Source organism: Chanodichthys erythropterus, chromosome 12 (assembly GCF_024489055.1).
Source record: "Chanodichthys erythropterus isolate Z2021 chromosome 12, ASM2448905v1, whole genome shotgun sequence".
NCBI classification, from domain to species: domain Eukaryota; kingdom Metazoa; phylum Chordata; class Actinopteri; order Cypriniformes; family Xenocyprididae; genus Chanodichthys; species Chanodichthys erythropterus.
Genome location: NC_090232.1, coordinates 19518145 through 19538463, shown reverse-complemented (window position 1 = coordinate 19538463; position 20319 = coordinate 19518145). Strand labels below are relative to the sequence as shown.

At 36.3% G+C, this 20319-nt stretch overlaps 1 protein-coding gene across 3 annotated transcripts in view; it reads left to right on the top strand.

Moving 5' to 3' along the window:
- Positions 1-20319, top strand: part of adgrl3.1 (adhesion G protein-coupled receptor L3.1) — a 136591-nt gene that overhangs the window by 21149 nt on the left and 95123 nt on the right. For all 3 annotated transcript variants that reach the window (XM_067402990.1, XM_067402989.1, XM_067402988.1), the window contains exons 2-3: positions 12929-13076; positions 14799-15012. In XM_067402990.1, coding sequence (XP_067259091.1) covers positions 12953-13076; positions 14799-15012 — 338 coding nt within the window. In that variant the 5' untranslated portion in view covers positions 12929-12952. The remainder of the gene's footprint in view (positions 1-12928; positions 13077-14798; positions 15013-20319) is intronic.

The following is a 20319-nucleotide window of genomic DNA, read 5'->3' as shown; positions in this document are numbered from 1 at the left end:
AGACTTATAATTCATGACCGATGTTTTGTTTTTGGTTTATCCTCTGTGCTTCCGCATTCATTATTGCATCATGCGTTGGGGCAGGGTTACTGTTCTGCCGCAAATCGATGCGTACAGCTGTCTGCCGGAAGCTAGTTTTTATAGTTAATAAAGTTTTAAATATGGATATTTTTTTTTAAAAAACCCATCACCCTTTTTTTTTTTTAAAATCGGGCCCCCCATTCACTGCTATTATAAAGTTATAAAGAGGAGCCAGGATATTTTAAATATATCTCCGATTATGTTCATCTGAAAGAAGATAGACATATACACCTAGGATGGCTTGAGGGTGAGTAAATCATGGGATAATTTTCATTTTTGGATGAACTTACCCTTTAAGAGATACCCGCAGCTCTAATTTAAAGACATTGGGTTACTAATGATTGCATGGATTATTCGTATTTATACACAGCGAAGAAAAATTCTGCCTAATTCACAACACATGCATACACACACACAAGTTTGTTCTTAACCTTGTTTTAAGGGTAATGAATTTGGAGTATTCTAAATGAATGATCATGTGCCCGAGGTTAGTCATTTGCATAAACATGCCCAAACCATCTCCATATAAGGCAATGTTGATGCTCATTTCTAGATATAAATAGAAATGTAAGTTGAAATATGACATTTATAGTAGGGATCATGTTTACCTGTTGTAGCTTATCCTCCAGGGCCGCTGCTTATTTTGCTAATTGAGAATTCAGTGAATTATTTTGACAATTAATCGAGTAATTGGATAAAATTTTGAATAACAGCCTTTAAAATGACTTAAACACATATATAATAACAATGAGGCAATAATAATTGGTTCAAAGAATGTATCAAAAGCAAGTCATTTTATGGTTTTATTGAACAACACTGTTAAAATACATAATGTATATATACATAATTTAAAAAATTAATTCATACATATATTACGAATTATAACAAGTGTCTGCAGAGGTCACCAATGGCCTGGTGATTGTTGTTACACTTTACAGCATGATCAAATCCTTGTTTAATATTGGTCAAACAACATTAAATTCAAGAAAATTGTTGTAAATTGAAATTAAATTCAGGCAGATGCATTGGTAGTGATCAAATTAATCTCAGCCATCAACTTAGCCAAAAATATAAAGTTTCACTTGTTTGTGAACATACTTGAAAGTGATGCAAGGGATTGATGCCTTACACAAACTGTGTACTCTGCGTATATTAAGTGGCAGTACTGTTATCCACAATGTGTGCCATCAGCACTAATTCAATGTCTGTTTCAGTCACTGATTTTGGCCCTCCAAAACCATTTCGGCTCAAAAATAGCCATTTTGGCTAAAAATGTTCGGTAGCTGAAATTTTGGTGCATCCCTAATGTATCAATTTTATTTACTCCTTTCTTATACTCCTTCAAACACTATTTTTATTATTCACAGTTTTCTATACCAACCACCAAACCGCAAACACGATGTTTCATTCACGTATTATTAACAAAGTTCGGGACGAGCACGTTCAGATAATTTACCCAATCAGTTTTCCAGCATCCCTCCTCCACCCCAACTCCTGACTCTCCATTATTCCTATCCCAGCCAGGGATGGGGGAGTACTCTGGGTTTGAGCCAAACTCCGAGCTTGGAGCTCTCTCCTCAGACAGCATGCCAAATACTCATATTCTATACTGATTTTATGTAAGTGCGAACTTGTGAAAGTATTGTGGGATATCATGAGCAGTGATGTATACACTCTACTGGATCCGAAACTGGTCACTTGTTCACATTGTGAATGCCACATAATGCCACAAGTTTAAGGTTTGTACATAATGATTAAAAATATTTTATACATAATTTATTTATTTTTATTTTATACACTCATGATGGGTCTGAAATTGCTCATCCATGCTGTGCAGTGTTTCTGCACTCATTGAAGAGATACATAATAGCTGCACAGTGTCCTTATCCATCGCTAAACCAGTATTAAAGACATCACTAACATTATTTGATTAGACATGAATTCATGACCTAAAGGTAAATTATTGGCTGTACTCACTGCGTTAAATAAATTGTTGCTTTCTTACCATCGTATACTGCCTACGAATACAGCATTTTTCAGATTATATACCCAGCTTTTCTCTCTCTCTCATACAGTGTGAATTCAGGCCCAGCATAAAATATTAGTGAACTTGAGAGGAAAACACGTAAATATTTCACCACTTCACCCAAATCCACAATGGTGAATATTCATCTTAAATAATTAATGAAATGGCCTTAATTATCAGCTCCATCATGCTGAATCAGGCTGAGCGTATTGAGCACTTTTAGTATTGCGTAATTAGATAACTAGATCACATGTTGGCAGACAATGTACAGGGTTCTGACCTGATATCATCATTTAGATAATTTCAGGTCACTCAGTACAATTATGGTACATGGACAAGTAGTACTGAATGATTACTATATTGTAAAAGCACTGTGTTCTACTCTAAGCATATTTTTTTTGTGTTAAAAAAATCATAATTATCTTAAGAGTGAACAGTAGATAAATACAGTAGATAAATTCTGAATTTGTGAATAAACATTTGCTGAATGTAGTTTTAACATCAGGGAACGTGGCAGATAACAAAATGGTTTAAAATGACATCTTCCAGATGACAACACACACATTGGGCCTATTCATAGAGCACGATTAGAGCACATTTATCTGTAAATTGTTTGTGTATTCATGAATGATTTAGACCAAATTCACTTTGCTCATGTTGAATTAGGCTCATTGAATGTCTGATATACCTGAGCTATCACAGATCTCTTTCTGAATGAGGCTTTTATTATGGCAAAAAGCAGTCTATACTACCTTAACCTTTGGTCATGTTTGCAAAGTTAGATCACAAACCATAGCTTTAATCTACATTAGCCTTGAAATACCGACTGAAGCCTTTCAAAACCTAAAGCTACGCTGTTCCTTTAGTTTATCCACAATGCTACTGTATAAGCCCCTGTGTCTCTGAACACTGGAGACATTCAATTCTAGCCATGTTAGCCATTGGCTGAAGTAGTGTTTAGCCTGTAGCTGACTCTGGATGAATGTAGAGTGACAGGACCGTGCCAGTGCCCCACTGAAGTGCCCAGCAGACAGCAAATCAGGACAATGCATTTCAACACTGAGTACGTAAAGCAGAGGGTTTTGCTGTTTGATAGAAAAGAAGGGACACATCTATAGCTTCATCCAGGATTTTTTTTTTTTTTTTTTTTTGACCAGAAATTTGTGGACATTTTCAGTATTTTGTTGGCTGAGTGATGAATCATCATTCATCAAATGTATTGTGTTTAATAACAACACAGTGGGGAAATTACATTTTAAATATTTTAAATGACATTTTAAAAATGACATTGTGGTGGAAACTGTTTAATTTCATAACCAAATGACATTTTAACATTTTAAAAATGACACTGTGTTGGAAATTGTTTAATTTCATAACCATTTTATGTGTCTGAAATACACATTAAAAATAGCTTATGCATAATTTGACGAAATGACAGATTGATGAGAAATGACACACAACAACAATATTCTTTTCAGAAGTGATATAATTGTTTGTTTTCTTCACAAATCCCAAGTCCCATATTTCATATGCAGACACTTTAGTCTCCTTGACAGCCTATGATACTCTACTTTTTGAAAACCTTGATAAATTTATTGGATGTGATGGAAATTACTTATGATTTAAGAGATGAAGTAGTTTGCACACAATAAATATTGAAATAGTTTATGAATATTACCCTTTATTTAGGTGATCATAGTGCACTTTTAATAATTTTAATAATCACTTTTTTATTTTCCTATTGTAATGCATGTTTTGGTCTGGAACAAGGGTCAAACAATTTGATCTTGACATAAATGGCATTTGAAAAGCAAAAATAAATAAATTAAGGCATTTTTGTGTGACCTTCACAAAAAGTAAAACATAAAACTCTTAGTTTTAATAAAAATGAATCTCTGCAACAGAAAAGCACTTATACTTGGAAAAAACACCCATACATAACGTCAGAAAAATGTCTACCGAATGTCAGTCTAACAGGGAATGTTTTAGAGTTGTATTGCAGATGAGAAAATGCTCTAAAAAGGACATTGTCCAATTAAACGTATACTTAGAATCACATTTGCAATCAGGAATGAATGGACCTCCATCCTAAAGCCTCATTTTCATTCACATTCAAAGTAAATAAAGTGTCTCATCTCACTAAATTGGCATAAAACTGCATGTCACGTTACAGTAGTTCAATTAAAGTTTTTAAAGACAAAAATAAAACAAGTTTGTTATATTCCTTCTCTTGTAGAATGTGGATTTTGCGTTTGTATAGTCTGTGCATTATGCATATAGTCATACAGGACTGTATATATGCTTGTATTTTTATGCACAAACTTTTATCAGTGCACAGTCTTTTATCAGTGATTCAGTTTGTTATTTTATATGTTGGTGCATATGTGTGTATCAGAAACTTTAAGAATCTGTGGGTACATGAATGTAGCTTTTGTGTGTGTGTGTGTGTGTGTGTGTGTGTGTATAAGAGACAGAGTGAGAGAGAGCACAGTGCTTTAGAAGTAGATTGTGGGACATAATAAAAGATAAATCAGAGAGACTCAGTCGTATTGGCAGTATGAAGAGTGAGCCAGAGACAGACACAGAATCTATTATGAGCAAAGGCTAGAGGAACTCAACCCAGCGCTCTCAGTGTATGCGCGTGTGTGTGTGTGTGTGTGTGCCTTCAAGATTAATAGTGATTTCAGCATGCTGAATTCTGAATTATTGAAACATGGGGAAAATGAATAAAGATTTATGACTCTTTGAGGCTCAGAAAGAGTTTCATAAACATGCCCTCTATCAGAGCAAAAAGTCACCCGCACCATCATTATAAATCAAAAACTCCTTTTAAAGTTTTTCTGCTCTTTAGTGAGAGTGAAAGAGCATAGGCGGAGTTTGGGGCGGGGCTAGCTGAAATCTGATTGGCCCGTTCAATGCCCCTGTGCTGACATATTATTTGAAACAGAATGCCAAACCAGAGAACCTCTGGCCGAAACTACACTATCCAGCTGAATGATCTTGACCATGCAGTCCAATTTGAACTACCCCGTGAACTACAAATTCTGTGAACTCGTAGCTGGTGTGAACCGCAGAACCCCTTCAAAATTCTCCTTAGAATTCTCAAAGTCAAACACCCCAAACAGCAAGGTGTTTCGTTGAAAGAGTCTTTTAAACTTCAGAAGTTGCTGAAGGGCATGCAGAAACATAGATTCAGTCTAAAACAACACAAAAAAGTGGACATGCAATGATATTAGAATTCTGGTCAATTGTGATGAAAGTTAATAATTATTTTAATGTTAATTAAATTATGATAAATGGCCCATATACTATTTTGTCAAAATAAATAAAAGATAAAACACTAAAAACAATTGTTTAAAAGTACATTTAGACAATATTACCATACCAATAACATACCAATAAAAAAGTCAGCCGATTCAATCAAGTTACATAAATGTATCATTTTTGTATGCTGGTGCATTAATTGTTATGTTAGGTCTTAAAGGGTTAGTACACCCAAAATGAAATTTTACCATCATTTACTCTCCTCATGTCATTGCAAACCCAGAAGAATTTCGTTCTTCTTCGAAACACAATTGAAGACTCACAAGAACCAATCAAGTTTGTTCACAAGCGTCAAGCCATATTTGATGTGTTGAGACTAAATCTGTCTCTTCTGAAGATTTAGGATTAAACTGTTTTCAAAAGTACCGACCGCTATACCAAGTCGGTACTGAAATTTAAAAAATGTGATGCTTTGAGCGCTGTTGAGCGGATTCGTAAACACCTCTGATTGGCCATTGTGTTGACGCGCTCATCAGATATGTCTGTGATTGGCTACAATGATCAACGCTTCAAAAACATGTTGTAAATCTTCACCGAGTGTCACAGACACACATGGGAGATCTCTCCGCTGATAGACGCTTTCAAATTCAAACACTAACGTGTGCTTTCAAACGCTCACGTGCGTTGATCATTGTAGCCAATCACAGACATATATGAGCGTGTGAACACAATGGCCAATCAGAGGTGTTCACGAATCCGCTCAAAAGTGCTCAAAGCGTCACAGCGTGGATTACATTTATGATGATTTTAAGAAGCTTGTACATTTTTTGGTTGTGTGGACTTTCAGTGGATGGACGAAAATGATGAGAGAATATTATCTTTTTTAATTTTTTTTTATTTGTGTTCGAAGATGCACGAAAGTTTGCCATTCCTGGTGAAATGAGTATGTTTACTTACCAAATGTCTATCAACCATTCTGCAGGGAAACTTAAGTTATTTGTTCCCTCATTGTAAGGAGGGAAACAAAAAAGAGGTCAGTTGTTTTTTTTTTCCCCTCTCTCCATGCCACCAAAAACACATTAGGAGGAATGTGAGGCATAAAAATAGGAGATATGGGGAGAGATAGAGTGATTGAAATAGGAAGAGACACAGGGAGGAATGGGGAGAGCGAGATGGTGGGGGGTTACATGGTCGTGTCTTTCTAATTGTGTGTCATTACTGTGAGACTCCCTGATTTGAGGATTCAGGCAGACTCTCATTTAGAGAGAAAGAAAGAAAGCGAGAGAGGTTGCTGCTCTCATTACTGGACACACAGAGCTGCAGGGGTTGATGGGTGCTCGTAAGGTCATGCCATTCCAGACAGAAATTGCCAGAACTAGACTGAGGCATGCAAGCATCTCTGTGCCATAATTTATTGCCAAACTCAACCAAGTATGTACCACGTCCCGCAGCACAATCAAGTCAAAAATTGCCATATGGCATTATAGATTATCAGCGGGAGAGTGAGAGTGACAGACAGCAAGCGTGTGCGTTGGGGGAGGGATTGGATATCAGCACGTACAGTAACGCAGTCTACCGCACTCTCAGAGTAAGTTAAGTTCATGACTGCAGGAAATGAACTTGGAAATTGGCTGACTTTACTTGTCAGTCTCTATCAAATATGGATTCAGACACTTCAGCAACACTTGAAACTGTCTGATCGGCATTGCATTAGACAACAACACATCACACCAAATGGCATTCATTTTAAAGAGAGACAGCCCAAGCTTAAAACATGTTTCTTAGGTTTCAAAGAGGTTGTTCATATGAAAATGATATTCATTATCTTTTAGTTTCTCAAACTAAAATACACTGTAACATTCATGACTCTAAACTTCCTGCCCCTGTAGAAAAGACCCTTTATTGAAACAAAGCTGGAAAAACGTCGGACATCACAGATATGTATACATTAACTCATGGCCGCCGTTGAAGTAGAATGAAGTAGAATAGATACTATTGTTCTTAAGTATTAGAGTAAAATGAAGGAAAGTTGGTCGAACCGACTGTGTATATTAGGGATGGGTCATGATGAGGGATGAATCATCAAAAAACCTGTAGGTTATAGGTTACTAGTCAAGTAGTTCATGTAGACTTTTTTCTTGTTTTGGCTTTGATATTTTTAATAGTAGTGCTTTAATTGTTTGCAACAGTGTGCTGAGCTTTATAGGAATGCCAATAATTATTTTAAAGTTAAATCAATAATTGATAAATTATTACCAATATTACAATTTTGTAGTATTTAAAAAAAAAAAAAACCTTTAATTGAGTATTAAATGACATTTAAATATAAAAATAGCTGTCATCATCTTGATCATGAAATCATTCTAATTTTATGATTTGCTACTCAATAACCATTTTATTATTATTATTATTATTAATAAAATTAATGTTAATTTAAATGTCAAAACTGTTGTGCTGCTTAATAATTTTGTAGAAAATTTGATAAATTTTTTTCAAGATTCTGTGATAGAAAGTTCAAAAGCATATAGCATTTATTTGAAATATAATTATCTGTTACAAGGTAAAAACCTTTTCTGTCACTTTTGATTAATTTAATTCAGTCTTGCTGAATAAATAAAAAAGTATAAATAATAATAAAAAAAATCCTACTGACACCAAACTTTTGAACGATATATATGTAGATAACTAAATATTGACCCAAAATCTTTAATATTGTTCCTATAACCATAATGATACTGATATCTTGGGCATATTTAGTGCTTTAACTGTGATAGTTTGCTGTGTGACAGTCTTTTAATTCATCTTTTAATTAATGTCATTTAAAGCACTGCTGCTACAGTAACATATTCATATAGGCGTCTTTGGCTGATATCTCCCCTCAAGCATTGTGTTTTTAAGACACCATGTCAAGTTAAAAACTGTCCAAAATTGAAGAACACTGCATTTTTTCATATTCCATCCAGTTAGTCATTGTAAGTACTTACGTAAACACCCTCAAAAAAGTTTGTTGTATTGGTGAATCTAAATTATAGGCCTACAGGGGTTTCCTTAAGATCGACTAGTCATTAGAGCTGCACGATTCTGGATAAATTGAGAATCACTTTTTTTTTTTTTTCAAATAGAGATCACGATTCTCCCCCAATTCTGACCAGACAACTAAACAAAATAACATGTAATTTACCAGAGGTTCTGACAAAATGTTAATATCTGTAGTCTATTGAATGAATGATTCAATGACTCACTTTACTTCATACTTCACTTGTTTCATTACTGGATGAATCAGTGTTTTTGAACAAATCTCTTGAATAAATGATTCAATGACAAATACGTTTTTTACAGTTGTCATTGATACAATCCTTAAATTCAAAAGGTGATTTGCTCTGTTATGATCAGTGTTAGACATCAGTGTTTATATCCAAACTATAAGCTTTTGTCCCAGTACTTCTGTGATCATTTGAATATTGTAAACACAGAAATAATGATAATGTGTGTGGTTGAAAAGACTGTTTCATATCTGTACATGACAACTACTCTTTCTGGCTCAGCAGCAGCGCAAACACAGATATGAATGTGCTGGTATGATTTTGTCAAAGATTTAATAGGCACAGGCGAATTGTTGTCATTTAGGAATGAGATCGGGTGGGTGATTGTATTGAGATTGTGATCTTTTAACAATTAAAGGATTAGTCCACTTTCAAATAAAATTTTCCTGATAATTTACTCACCCCCATGTCATCCAAGATCTTCATGTCTTTCTTTCATAAGTCAAAAAGAAATTAAGGTTTTTGATGAAAACATTTCAGAATAATTCTCCTTATAATGAACTTCAATGACCTCCAAACGGTTGAAGGTAAAAATTACAGTTTCTGTGCATCTTCAAAGGGCTTTAAACGATACCAGATGAGGATTAAGGGTCTTATCTAGCAAAACGATCGGTTATTTTCTAAAAAAAAAAAATACAACTGTATATGCTTAATAAACACAAATTATCGGCTTGCATGTGCTTCCGCTTTCTGCATTCTTCAAAATGCTTACGCTGTATGTCCTACACCTTCCCTATTCAACTTACAGAACAGTTTTTTTTTTTTCGTAAGTAGAATAGGTATATGTTTATAAAGCATATACAGTTGTATTTTTTTCGAAAATGACCAATCGTTTCACTAGATAAGACCGTTATTCTTTGTCTGGTATCGTTTAAAGCCCTTTGAAGCTACACTGAAACTGTAATTTTGACCTTCAACCGTCTGGAGTCCACTGAAGTCCACTATAAGGAGAATAATCCTGGAATGTTTTCATCAAAAACCTTAATTTCTTTTCGACTGATGAAAGAAAGACATGAACATCTTGGATGAGTAAATTATCAGGAAAATTTTATTTAAAAGTGGACTAATCCTTTAATGGTACAGCTCTCTGGTAGACATCTAGTCATTCAGGCAACAAATCGACTAGTTGATTTTGAAAATATGTACTGTAGTTTTGCACATCTCTGGTGTCTATCACCTGCCGGCTGCTTAGTATATTCTTCTGAAGTTTCAAACTTTAGAAGTGAGTGGCTGATGTTTGTCATCTCTGAAAAATAACGACGTTGGATTATGTTCTATAATTTATATCTGATACTCTTGGCATGAATGCTGTGCACATTGATTGGTAAATTGACTTGCAGCCAACTACAGATTGCACACACATCATGAGTTCTTTAAGGAACTGAAAAGCTAATGAGTGAATAACGGCACCCCTGACAGTCACCATCAGATGCCCACTGGTTAATCAGTATTAAACATACTGGAGTGGCCACACATTGGTTATGCTGAAATAGCTAATTGGGTCATTAAGTGATTAAGATTAGCATATGGTCAAATGGATCATGCTAAACAATGAAATAATTAAGGAACTGAGTAGAAGCATGAGCATATTCTGCACTGTAAAATCAAAATGAATTACTTAAAAAGAATAGTTCACTCAAAAATGCAAATTCTCATCATATACCCTCTCTTTTCCTCTGTGGAACACAAAAGAGATATTTTTAATAGCATTTCAAATGCTTTTAACCGTACAGTGAAAGTCAACGGGGTCATTTTCATGTATGGACAAAAAAGACTTTTTTCCAAAATATCATCTTTTGTGTTCCACAGAAGTCAGTACAGGTTTAGAACGACATGAGGGTGAATAACCATTACTGAGTGAACTAGCCCTTTAAAAAAAAAAAAAAAAAGCATGCAAATTGATTGTCTTAGAAAATCTAAGCAAGCATAATTATTTAACCCAAGCAAAGTAGATTAGGAATTGTATGTATTTTTCTTTTGTGGAAGTAGATATGCACACAAATAAACATGTGATTTACTGGCAGATTGACTGTTTACCATTCACAAGTTTCCTTGCAGCATAGTCATGATCTAATTCACACACTCATTTGACCAGGAATTTACTGGTAGCATGATTACATGGTCATTTGATCAAACGCACACACTGGTACCGTGGGCATATGTCCATATGTTCCTGTTTATAATGTGGGACATCTGCTCAAAAGCCCCCTGTTCACTTTAGTTAAGCAGCCATCAATCACTCAGACAAAGAAAGAGAGAGTGTTTAAGCTATGTGTGTGTTTATGTGCATAAGGAGGAAGACAGAGTGTGTGACTGCGTGTTTCTAATGACTGAGTGGCATTGTTGAGTGTTTATGTAAGTTTAATGAGACAGTGGCTGTGTAGTGCTTTATTTTTAATAAGGTAAAGATGTTCAGTGCAGGCAGGCCATATATAACTATCTGTGTGTGTGTGTGTGTGTGTGTGTGTGTGGGAGAGGGAAAGAGGACAGATGCATTAAGCTGTTGTAGGAGGCATTAGCCGAGCTCCACATGTGTCTTCTCAAGAGTATTGTCACAGGATTTTCATCCTATGCTGTCATGCATCTGTTTTTACTGTTACACATTACATTGTTCAGAACTATTGGCACTTTTGTGTATGTGGATGTTTAGAAAATAAACTGCTTTAAAATAACTCATATAATAACAAAGCTGGCATTTGTTCATCCTAAATACACATAATAAAATGTTCACTTTCTGCAAATTTTGGCAAATTACCTACTTGATTGGAAATTATGTATAATAAAAATGAAGAATTTTATAATAATATACATAATATTACTGTAAATAAGTGATATTAACTTATTTTTCACTTATCAAATATTGAAATGTTTAATTTATTTCACTCTCTGTTTAGATCATCATTATTTTAGACGTAATAATTTATATTTTATGCTTTAAGTTTGAAAGTCTAGGGTAAAACTGGTACATTTGAAAAGTAGCTAAAAATAAATGATGAAATTTTTAAAGAAATTTTTAATGTGACAGAAGGTTTAAATCTGTTTAATAAAAATCAACTCTAGGTGCATAAAAATGCCCAAAGTTATAGAAACACCCACACACTCATTCTTTTTTTTGACGGGTGATTAACTGATTATATTGTGAAACACACACTACAGTCAATAATCTCTATTAAATATTATGGATTTGTTTTTCAATGTCATTGACTTCATTACACAGACATGATTCAGAGACCAGCAAGACTGTCAAGAGATATGACGGATAATTTCATCTGGGTTCAGCTGTATCGGTTTCTCTGCTTTTTGAGCTGTAAGACTTATTTGTTATTAATGAAAATATTATGCTAAACTAACCATATAAAATATTCCTTAAAGGGATAGTTCACTCAAAAATGAAAACTCTGTCATCATTTACTCACCCTCAAGTTGTTTCAAACCTGTATACATTTATTCTGCTGTACACAAAGGAATATATTTGAAACAATGTTTGCAACCAAACAGATCTCGTCCCACTTTGACTACCATTGTAGGGGAAAACAAATACTATGGTCATCAATGGAGGGGCGAGATCTGCTTGCTTACAAACATTCTTCCAAATATCTTCCTTTGTGTTCAGTAGAACAAAGAAATGTATACAGGTTTGGAACAACTTGAGGGTGAGCAAATGATGACAGAATTTTCATTTTCGCGTGAACTATCCCTTTAATTTCAGAATTTGTTTAACTTCTCATGGTTAAAGGCAACATGATAGCATTCACGGCTCATTTAACATTAGTCGCACAAAATATATTACATAAACCTGTCACTGGCCAACAGTCCGCAATCTGCGCGAGGTAGAATCAGGTTCACACGAGACGTATTCTTACGTTTGTCTCTAGTATTTTTCATGCAGATGGACGTCTTTCAGGCCATGAGAGCCCACATGTGAAATTAAAAGTAGGTCATCCTTGACGTTACTCGAGATCTTTGCATTCTGTTTTCTTCTTTCGCACTCCGTCTAGCTGTCTCTGAGCACAAGAACACATCCTGTGCTGAATGTTCTCAGTTGGTTTGGAAAGTAGAAAGTTATTACTGTTTGATAAAAGATTATAAAAACAAACATTATTAAGAAACTAAACTGGGTCTATTCTGATTTCTTGTTATTTTTGAATTGTAACACTGTGTACGACAAAAGTGACCTTTAGCTGTAACATTAACATTCTCTTTACTTTCTCTCTGTGCGTCCTTCCTGCTTTAGGTGCGCGCGTCAGAGAGGAACTCCATGGCTCTAAGGTGTGCGAGACGCAACTTCAGCGAGTCACTGCAGAGGTCATCAGGGTCATCGGTGGTCATGTGGTCCACACGCCTACTTTTCCTCTTCGCCCTCTTCACACCCGTCACGCTCGGTAGGACGCACGCACACACACACACACACACACACACACACACACACACACACACACACACACACACACACACACACACACACACACACACACACAAAAGCCAATTATTTCCTTGTTGTGTTGTTTTCGCGAGATGGATAAATGAGATGTCTTACTGCTTTTATTTGATTAGTTGGCCCCCCAACCTTGAAGTGCAAGACTGTCAGATGAAGACGAGCCAAATGAGAGCTGCTCTCAAATCTTCACTGAAAATTCCACAAAGTTTGTGCGTCTTATTAAAAGTTTTGGAAACTATTAATTGAGACATCTCTTCTCGCAGCAATAAATGATTCATGAGCAATCACTGAATTTCACAACCGCTGCACTATGATCAAAACATTCACACATACGCGAAAACACGCTCAAGCACATACGGAGGAGAGAAATTTGAAACGCACAAACAAAAACAACTCCAAAGCCTTTTAATAGATGGCTGCATTTCTTCAAACACCACGGTGAAATATGAAATATAGCTGGATTATTTTCCCGTGAACGAGCCATTTTACGGCCCGATCCATAACTATAAAAATTGTGTGTGAACCTGTTAAAAGTGCGTGAGATGGAGTGCAGATGTAAGAGGATCTGACAGATCAATAATCAGAGATGCAGACGTCTAGACGCTCAATGTGTGCGCACCACATGCGAGCGCGACCCCGTGTGTGCCCCTCGAGGGGACCTTTGGCGTAACGTTTTGAGCTCAGAGGACACTGGGGAATTGGCCACTGGGGGAACGTTTTAAAAACATCAGGGCAACGTTCGGCTCCCGCATCGACGTTCTCTGTATCTCTGTAACACACACGTTCATTCAGCTGCTCTCCTTTTTTCTCACTGTCATCGATTGCCTCTTTTCTCTGGCACTCACCTTCCACCAGTCTCAAGGGCGCTGAAGCACAAGTCCAGCTCGACAGCAGCCTTCCTGCCTGCACTCAATCCTATTTAAACCAATAACCTACATTATACCATAAGCCGTTTCAGTTCTATACATCAGCCCTGCCCACACACTTATGCACAGTAGTTTCTTCTGGCCTTTGCTTTCTCTTAGAAACAAAGCGGTTACTATGTGTGTGTGTGTTGTTAAATCTCAACAGAAACGATTGCGATGGTGACGGCTTAATGCTGGATCCTGATTGGACGATGATTTGCCATCTCTGCTGTCAGTACATTATGCTAATCGGAGGCAGCAGCAGACTATGAAATTAACTCATGCACACAGTCAAGTGTCATTCACATCCTTTAGATTAATTTCATAAGAGCGAGTGTGTCTGTATCTGTGTCTGTGTACGCATTAGAATGCAGTTTATTGTGTTGGTGTTTGTCTACGGCTATACGTCATGCGGGGAAAAGAGTGTGTTGCTACGGTAACAGGAAAGGGTGGCGGTAAAGAATGTAATTTTTGATTTAAGTGTTTGTGTGTGTGAGTGTGTAATTTAAAGAAAGGTTATTACTGAGGACATGATAACTAGATAGATGTGACTTTCGGAAGCGGATATGAGATCTTTCTATTGTATAATGAAAGAATTGTTTTGCTCATAATAACGGTATTTCTTTTTCTACATGCCGTCTCCCTCTAACACACTCAAAAACTGGATTATTTTATGTTCGAGAGAGAGCGTATATGAATGAAAAATGTGTTTAAATTTGTTTCATAGTTTGTTCAATGTAATATTTTCTTTCTCTTTGCAGTTTTAAGTCGCGCTCCAGTGCCGATGGCTGTTGTGCGTCGAGAGCTGTCGTGCGAGGGTTATCCTATCGAACTGCGCTGCCCGGGCACCGATGTCATTATGATCGAGAGCGCCAATTACGGGCGCACAGATGACAAGATCTGTGACTCGGACCCTGCTCAAATGGAGAACACTCGCTGCTATCTGCCTGATGCCTACAAGATTATGGGCCTCAGGTACAGAGATACATTCACATGCTTTGTACTCTATTGTTGTCTCACGGGTCGTATTAATCGTGTGTCTTTGTATAGTGTGTGTGTGTCAGTGTATGGCTAAGTACACACTGCAGCTAAATGAGTCATTCCATGAAGGTGGAGTATTTGTGTCCACAACATTTGGTAAAACACAAATATCTGCTATTAAATAATTATAAACATATTGTAATGTATGTGATGTATTTTTAAATATTCAAAAAAAAAAAATGCATTTACATGTGCACGAATCCAGTTATGGAAATAAAAATGGTAATTTAATTTAATTAAAGTTATATTTTTCTAGAAAAACATTAACACCAAAGTTTTCAAAGTAGACTATATAATTTGCTCATTTAAATTCAGCTGAAATCAAATCAAATAAAAGTATTTTAAATAAATTTTAACTTAAAGTGTTAGTTCACCCAAAAATGAAAATAATGTAATTTATTACTCATGTCGTTCTACACCCGTAAGACCTTCATTCATCTTCAGAACACAAATTAAGATATTGTTGATGAAATCCGATGGCTCAGTTAGGCCTGCATTCACAGCAATGACACTTCCTCTCTCAAGATCCATAAAGGTGCTAAAAACATAAAAAAAAAGTTCATGTGAGTTCAGTGGTTCTACCTTAATATTATACAATATAGTGATGGGCCGATTTCAAAACATTGCTTTGGAGCTTTACGAAATGAATCAGTGACATGGAGTGCCAAAGTCACATGATTTCAGCAGTTTAGCCATTTGATAGGAGATCCGAGTCACTGAATCGATTCGTAAAGCTCCTATCTTTATGGATCTTGAGAGAGGAAGTACCATTGCTGTGAATGCAGGCCTAACTGAGCCATTGGATTTAATCAAAATATTTTAATTTGTGTTCTGAAGATGAATGAAGGTCTTACAGGTGTAGAACGACATGAGGGTAGGTAATAAATTACATTATTGTCATTTTTGGGTGAACTAACCCTTTAAAAAACTTAAATGAAAATAATTGGAAATGCTGCCTTGGCAACTAAGTGAAATAAAATAAAAAATAAAATAAGTTAATTCTGAAATGGTAAAATTATTAAAACTAAAATGTAAATAAATATAAAGCAAAATAGAAATATTTATTTAAAGCAAAAACTAAATAAAATGCCAAAATTACTAAAGCTTAAAACTTAAAGCTTAAAAAAAACAAACAAACAAATAAAAGCTAATTCAAAATATAATAGTAATATAAATTGTATATAAATAATGCTAAAATAACACTGGTCATAACTTGACTGAAACGCCAAGTCCAGGTATGGAATGACCGCCTGCACCAGTGAACAATACGCTAGGATGAAGAAAGTATTTTATGTAAGGGATAATGTACATCCAGCCAGTTGTTATCTCAGAATAAACCCCAACAGGGTGATCAGGACCCTGAGGCGATGCGGACGGGTCTTGCATCAGCCTTAAGGGGTTTATTCTAAGGTAACAAATGGCTGGATGTACATTATCCCGCTTATTACACGGCTACTTGCCACATAAGTAAATAATTATACACAAAATATTGATCTGAGTCGAAATATTTTATTAGCTCTTTAAACGCAAAGCTTCCGCGGAGAGAGCAGTTGCTAGTGCGGCAAGTTCAAGCTAGACGGACATTTAAGGGATACACGGTACAGTCACACCACTTATTAAACGGCATTTCGCCACATAAATAATTATGGGGAAAAGAGATATTGATCTGAGATTAAAGTGTTTTAAAATCGTACCTGTTTGTTAAATAATCCAACAGTGTACAAAACAATAGTCGCAAAATGGCAGCAGCTGGATGACATAATTAAAAAACTGTACACAAAATATTGATTTGACTGAGTTTTAATATTTCATTAGTTCACCAAACGCAAAACTTCAATGAAGAAAAACGTTCCTAGCAAGCGTATAGCGCTGCAGACTTCAGTTACCCAGATGAAGCTGTGTTTTCAGCGGTGGTTATCGGGGAATAACATACCGCTGGATGGTGCGATTGACCAATCAGAATCAAGCATTCCACAGAGCCATGTAATTAGTAAAAATAAAGTATTGATTTAATTGAGCACAATTATGTGACTGATAGACTGTTTAAAATTGGCTGTGACTGGGAATGACTGTGAGTGAAAACCACGTTCTACAACTGAATTCATTGCCGAAACATTCAGGCAGTGATAGTCGCTGTTTCATTAAATCTGAATAGTATGTATAGACCCAAACTAAACAGCTTGTTGGTAATGCAGTGATGCCGCTATTAAGTTATCACGCTGTCAACTCTTGGAGTGAATCCTACATTCCAAATGCACGTGGAATGATAATTTAGGGGATTTATTTCAGTATTTAAATGTGGTTGTCACTCCCAGAACTTTTCAGTGTGAATGTGGCCTGTGTTATGCTTCATCTGAGCACATTTTGGAGAGCTAAACTGTCAACACTTTGATTTGTGGGCATAATTAGCACATAAGAGTGCAATAAAAAACAGGAAAAAGACATTGTGCTTCAAAAGCAGGTGTTCACAATGTAGAACAATGCCAGCATATATTTGTAAAGCGTTTTTTTTACCGGCACAAGGAATTAATCAGATATACTCGTTTGAGATTGTCCACATTACATAACACCTCAAACATGAGCCCTCAACATATTAGCCACCCTGTTTGCATTTTTTAATGTTGTTTGGCAGGACAAATGAATTCTTTGCCTCCAAACCGAGCTACAGAGAAAAACAGAACTCACACAGAACAAAACCCCATTAGCATCTGCGTCATCACAAGAAACATTATCGTTTCAGTTCCGGCTAATGTCGAGAACGCAGCCTGCTATCCGTCTGACCTTGACTTTGACAGGGGACGACAACCTGGCACCCCATCGCACAAGAAGAAAGATGTTGGGAAATGGGCTACGCGTGATAATAATCACAAACTATGAACGGATGTGTCATGCTGTGTAGCACCATGCCTTGCCTTCATAAAACATTTATAACAATGGTGGCTTCTACTGGATGGTTTTAATTTTGAACTGGACAGATTTGATTATATAGTTTTTGTTCATTCAGAATCACTCCCTGTGTGTGTGTGTGTGTGTGCAATCAGTGGAAACGTGTAAGGCAGAGAGCACCATATCCTGCCCTGAGGTTGCCTGTTATACCACCTGCCAGCTGCCACACACATACACACACACACACACACTGCCTCAGGGTAGACCAGACTGTAAGATCCAATTAGCAAGGCCATAGACCATGCCCAGAGTCAATGTGGAGGAAATTACCATTTATGAGTTCTCTTTCATACACACGCGCTCATATACCTGTAACACATGCTCACATTCTCTTGTGAGAGCCGATTTAGATGTTTAGATGCTGGCAGGCCGCTTTTATCAACACACAAGAGATACATTTTTCAGTTTATATAACTGAGCTGCTAATGTGCAAGGCACGCTTTAAAATGTAGCAGTGTATAATTCCCATAGAGGAATTAGGAAACGTTCCATGAAACAGAAGACAAGAGAAAGATTTCGCCTTTTTTCTCTCTCTGTCCTGCTCCGCTGCTTTTTATAGAAGCTGTGGCTGGAATCACACATCATTTATCATTCTCCACCTCATCTCCCGCTCTCCCTCTCTCTCTGTCACTTGCTCTCTCTCATTTTGTCTGACCTTTACATCTCACTCAGTTTGGGCTAATGTATTCACAGAGTGTGTGTGTGTATGTGTGTGCCATGGCGGGCTAATGCTCTAATCAATGAGGGGAGGTAATTGGAAGGTGATTGTTTGGGAGCCCCTTATCCAAGATCTATTGGCAGACATAATATATTACACAAAGAGATTTCAACTAGCAGGTCTGATGCAATTCAGAGCAGAGAGAATAGAACTGATTTCACACGCTGCATGCTAAACAGTTGTTCCAGAAATGAAAACGGCAAGAGAGCCTGTGATTGGTCAGGATATTTGATTTTCTCTAATCATTACTCACGTTACATTGCATGTGGAAATGGTGTTGGTTTTGTTAATAAAATAAAATCTCATATGTATTCCAAATTCTGTAATGTAATACAAAAATCTGGAGGTTTTTAATTACTGTATTACAGTAATAAAAATTTTATTTTTTAACATTACAATAAGAGACTTTGTGGATAAATGTAGTTATATGTCATGACTGTCACGTTTAGTGTGGTAGAAGAGCTAGATAACAGTCTTTATTAAATTTTATCAACTCAGAACAAGCACTGGAATAATCTCAGGAAATAAAATGACCACAAACATTAACAAAAACCAACAAGGAGTAACAGAAACACAGGGCTTAAATACATTGAGCAAACAAGAGGCTTGTTCGAGATGCATCGGCACTGCACAGACCGATCGCGCATGACATCAAAGTACCGCGACAGCGATTGGAGAGCATAAGACTCCTTATGCCGATCGTCTGTGCAGCACCAATGCATCTCAAACAAGCCTAAAAGGAGCTGCTGGAAATGGAATGTCTATTTATCAGTGATGGGAATAAAAGCGATATAAATAAAAGCCGTTACTTTTTTCAGTAACGAGTAATCAAACTAATTACTTTTTCTCCTGTTACTGACAAAACAAATGCCGCATTACTATAATTGAGCTCACTTAAGTGGTTTTCATCCGAGTAGGCTCTCTCTCAGCCATATAGGACCTGCAAAGTTTTTTCTCTGGTGTGTGTTGTTGGGGTGTGTTGTTGCTAACTGATGACGATTGGTGTGTGACGATAGACCTGCAAAGCGTTTTGTTGTACAGAAATAGTACATATTAGTCATACACAAATATCATTTTAAACTGATAATAATGTAGGATGCTCTGTGTGTGTGTGTGTGTGTCAGAGCATTAGAGCGGAACGCAAGCTCAAACCAGAATACCCTTTGTGACATGCTGGATCGAAAATATGTGAAATAAGTTTTTTCTAGTCGACTAGTAGTTGTTCATTTAAGCCATTCGTTGACTAATCACATTTATATTAATTTAATTTCGTAAATACTGGAGAGAATAAACCATAATAACGAGCGTTTACGCAATATAGGCTATATCACTCAAGCGCACACATAAAGCTTGCCATAAAGAACCTGCAAAAGTAATGATTATGAATGTGACAAAAACAGCAAGGAGACATTTGAATTGTTTATTAATAAATGTAATGTTTTCTGAATCAGTGTCAGCTGCAAACATGAAGTTGATATTGCTGACTCTCTGACTCGCGCCTAGAGAGAGAATGCACATTTCTTTCTGATTACATAGAGTACGAGAGTAGGCTATTTCTTTTCTTTTTGAATGATTTC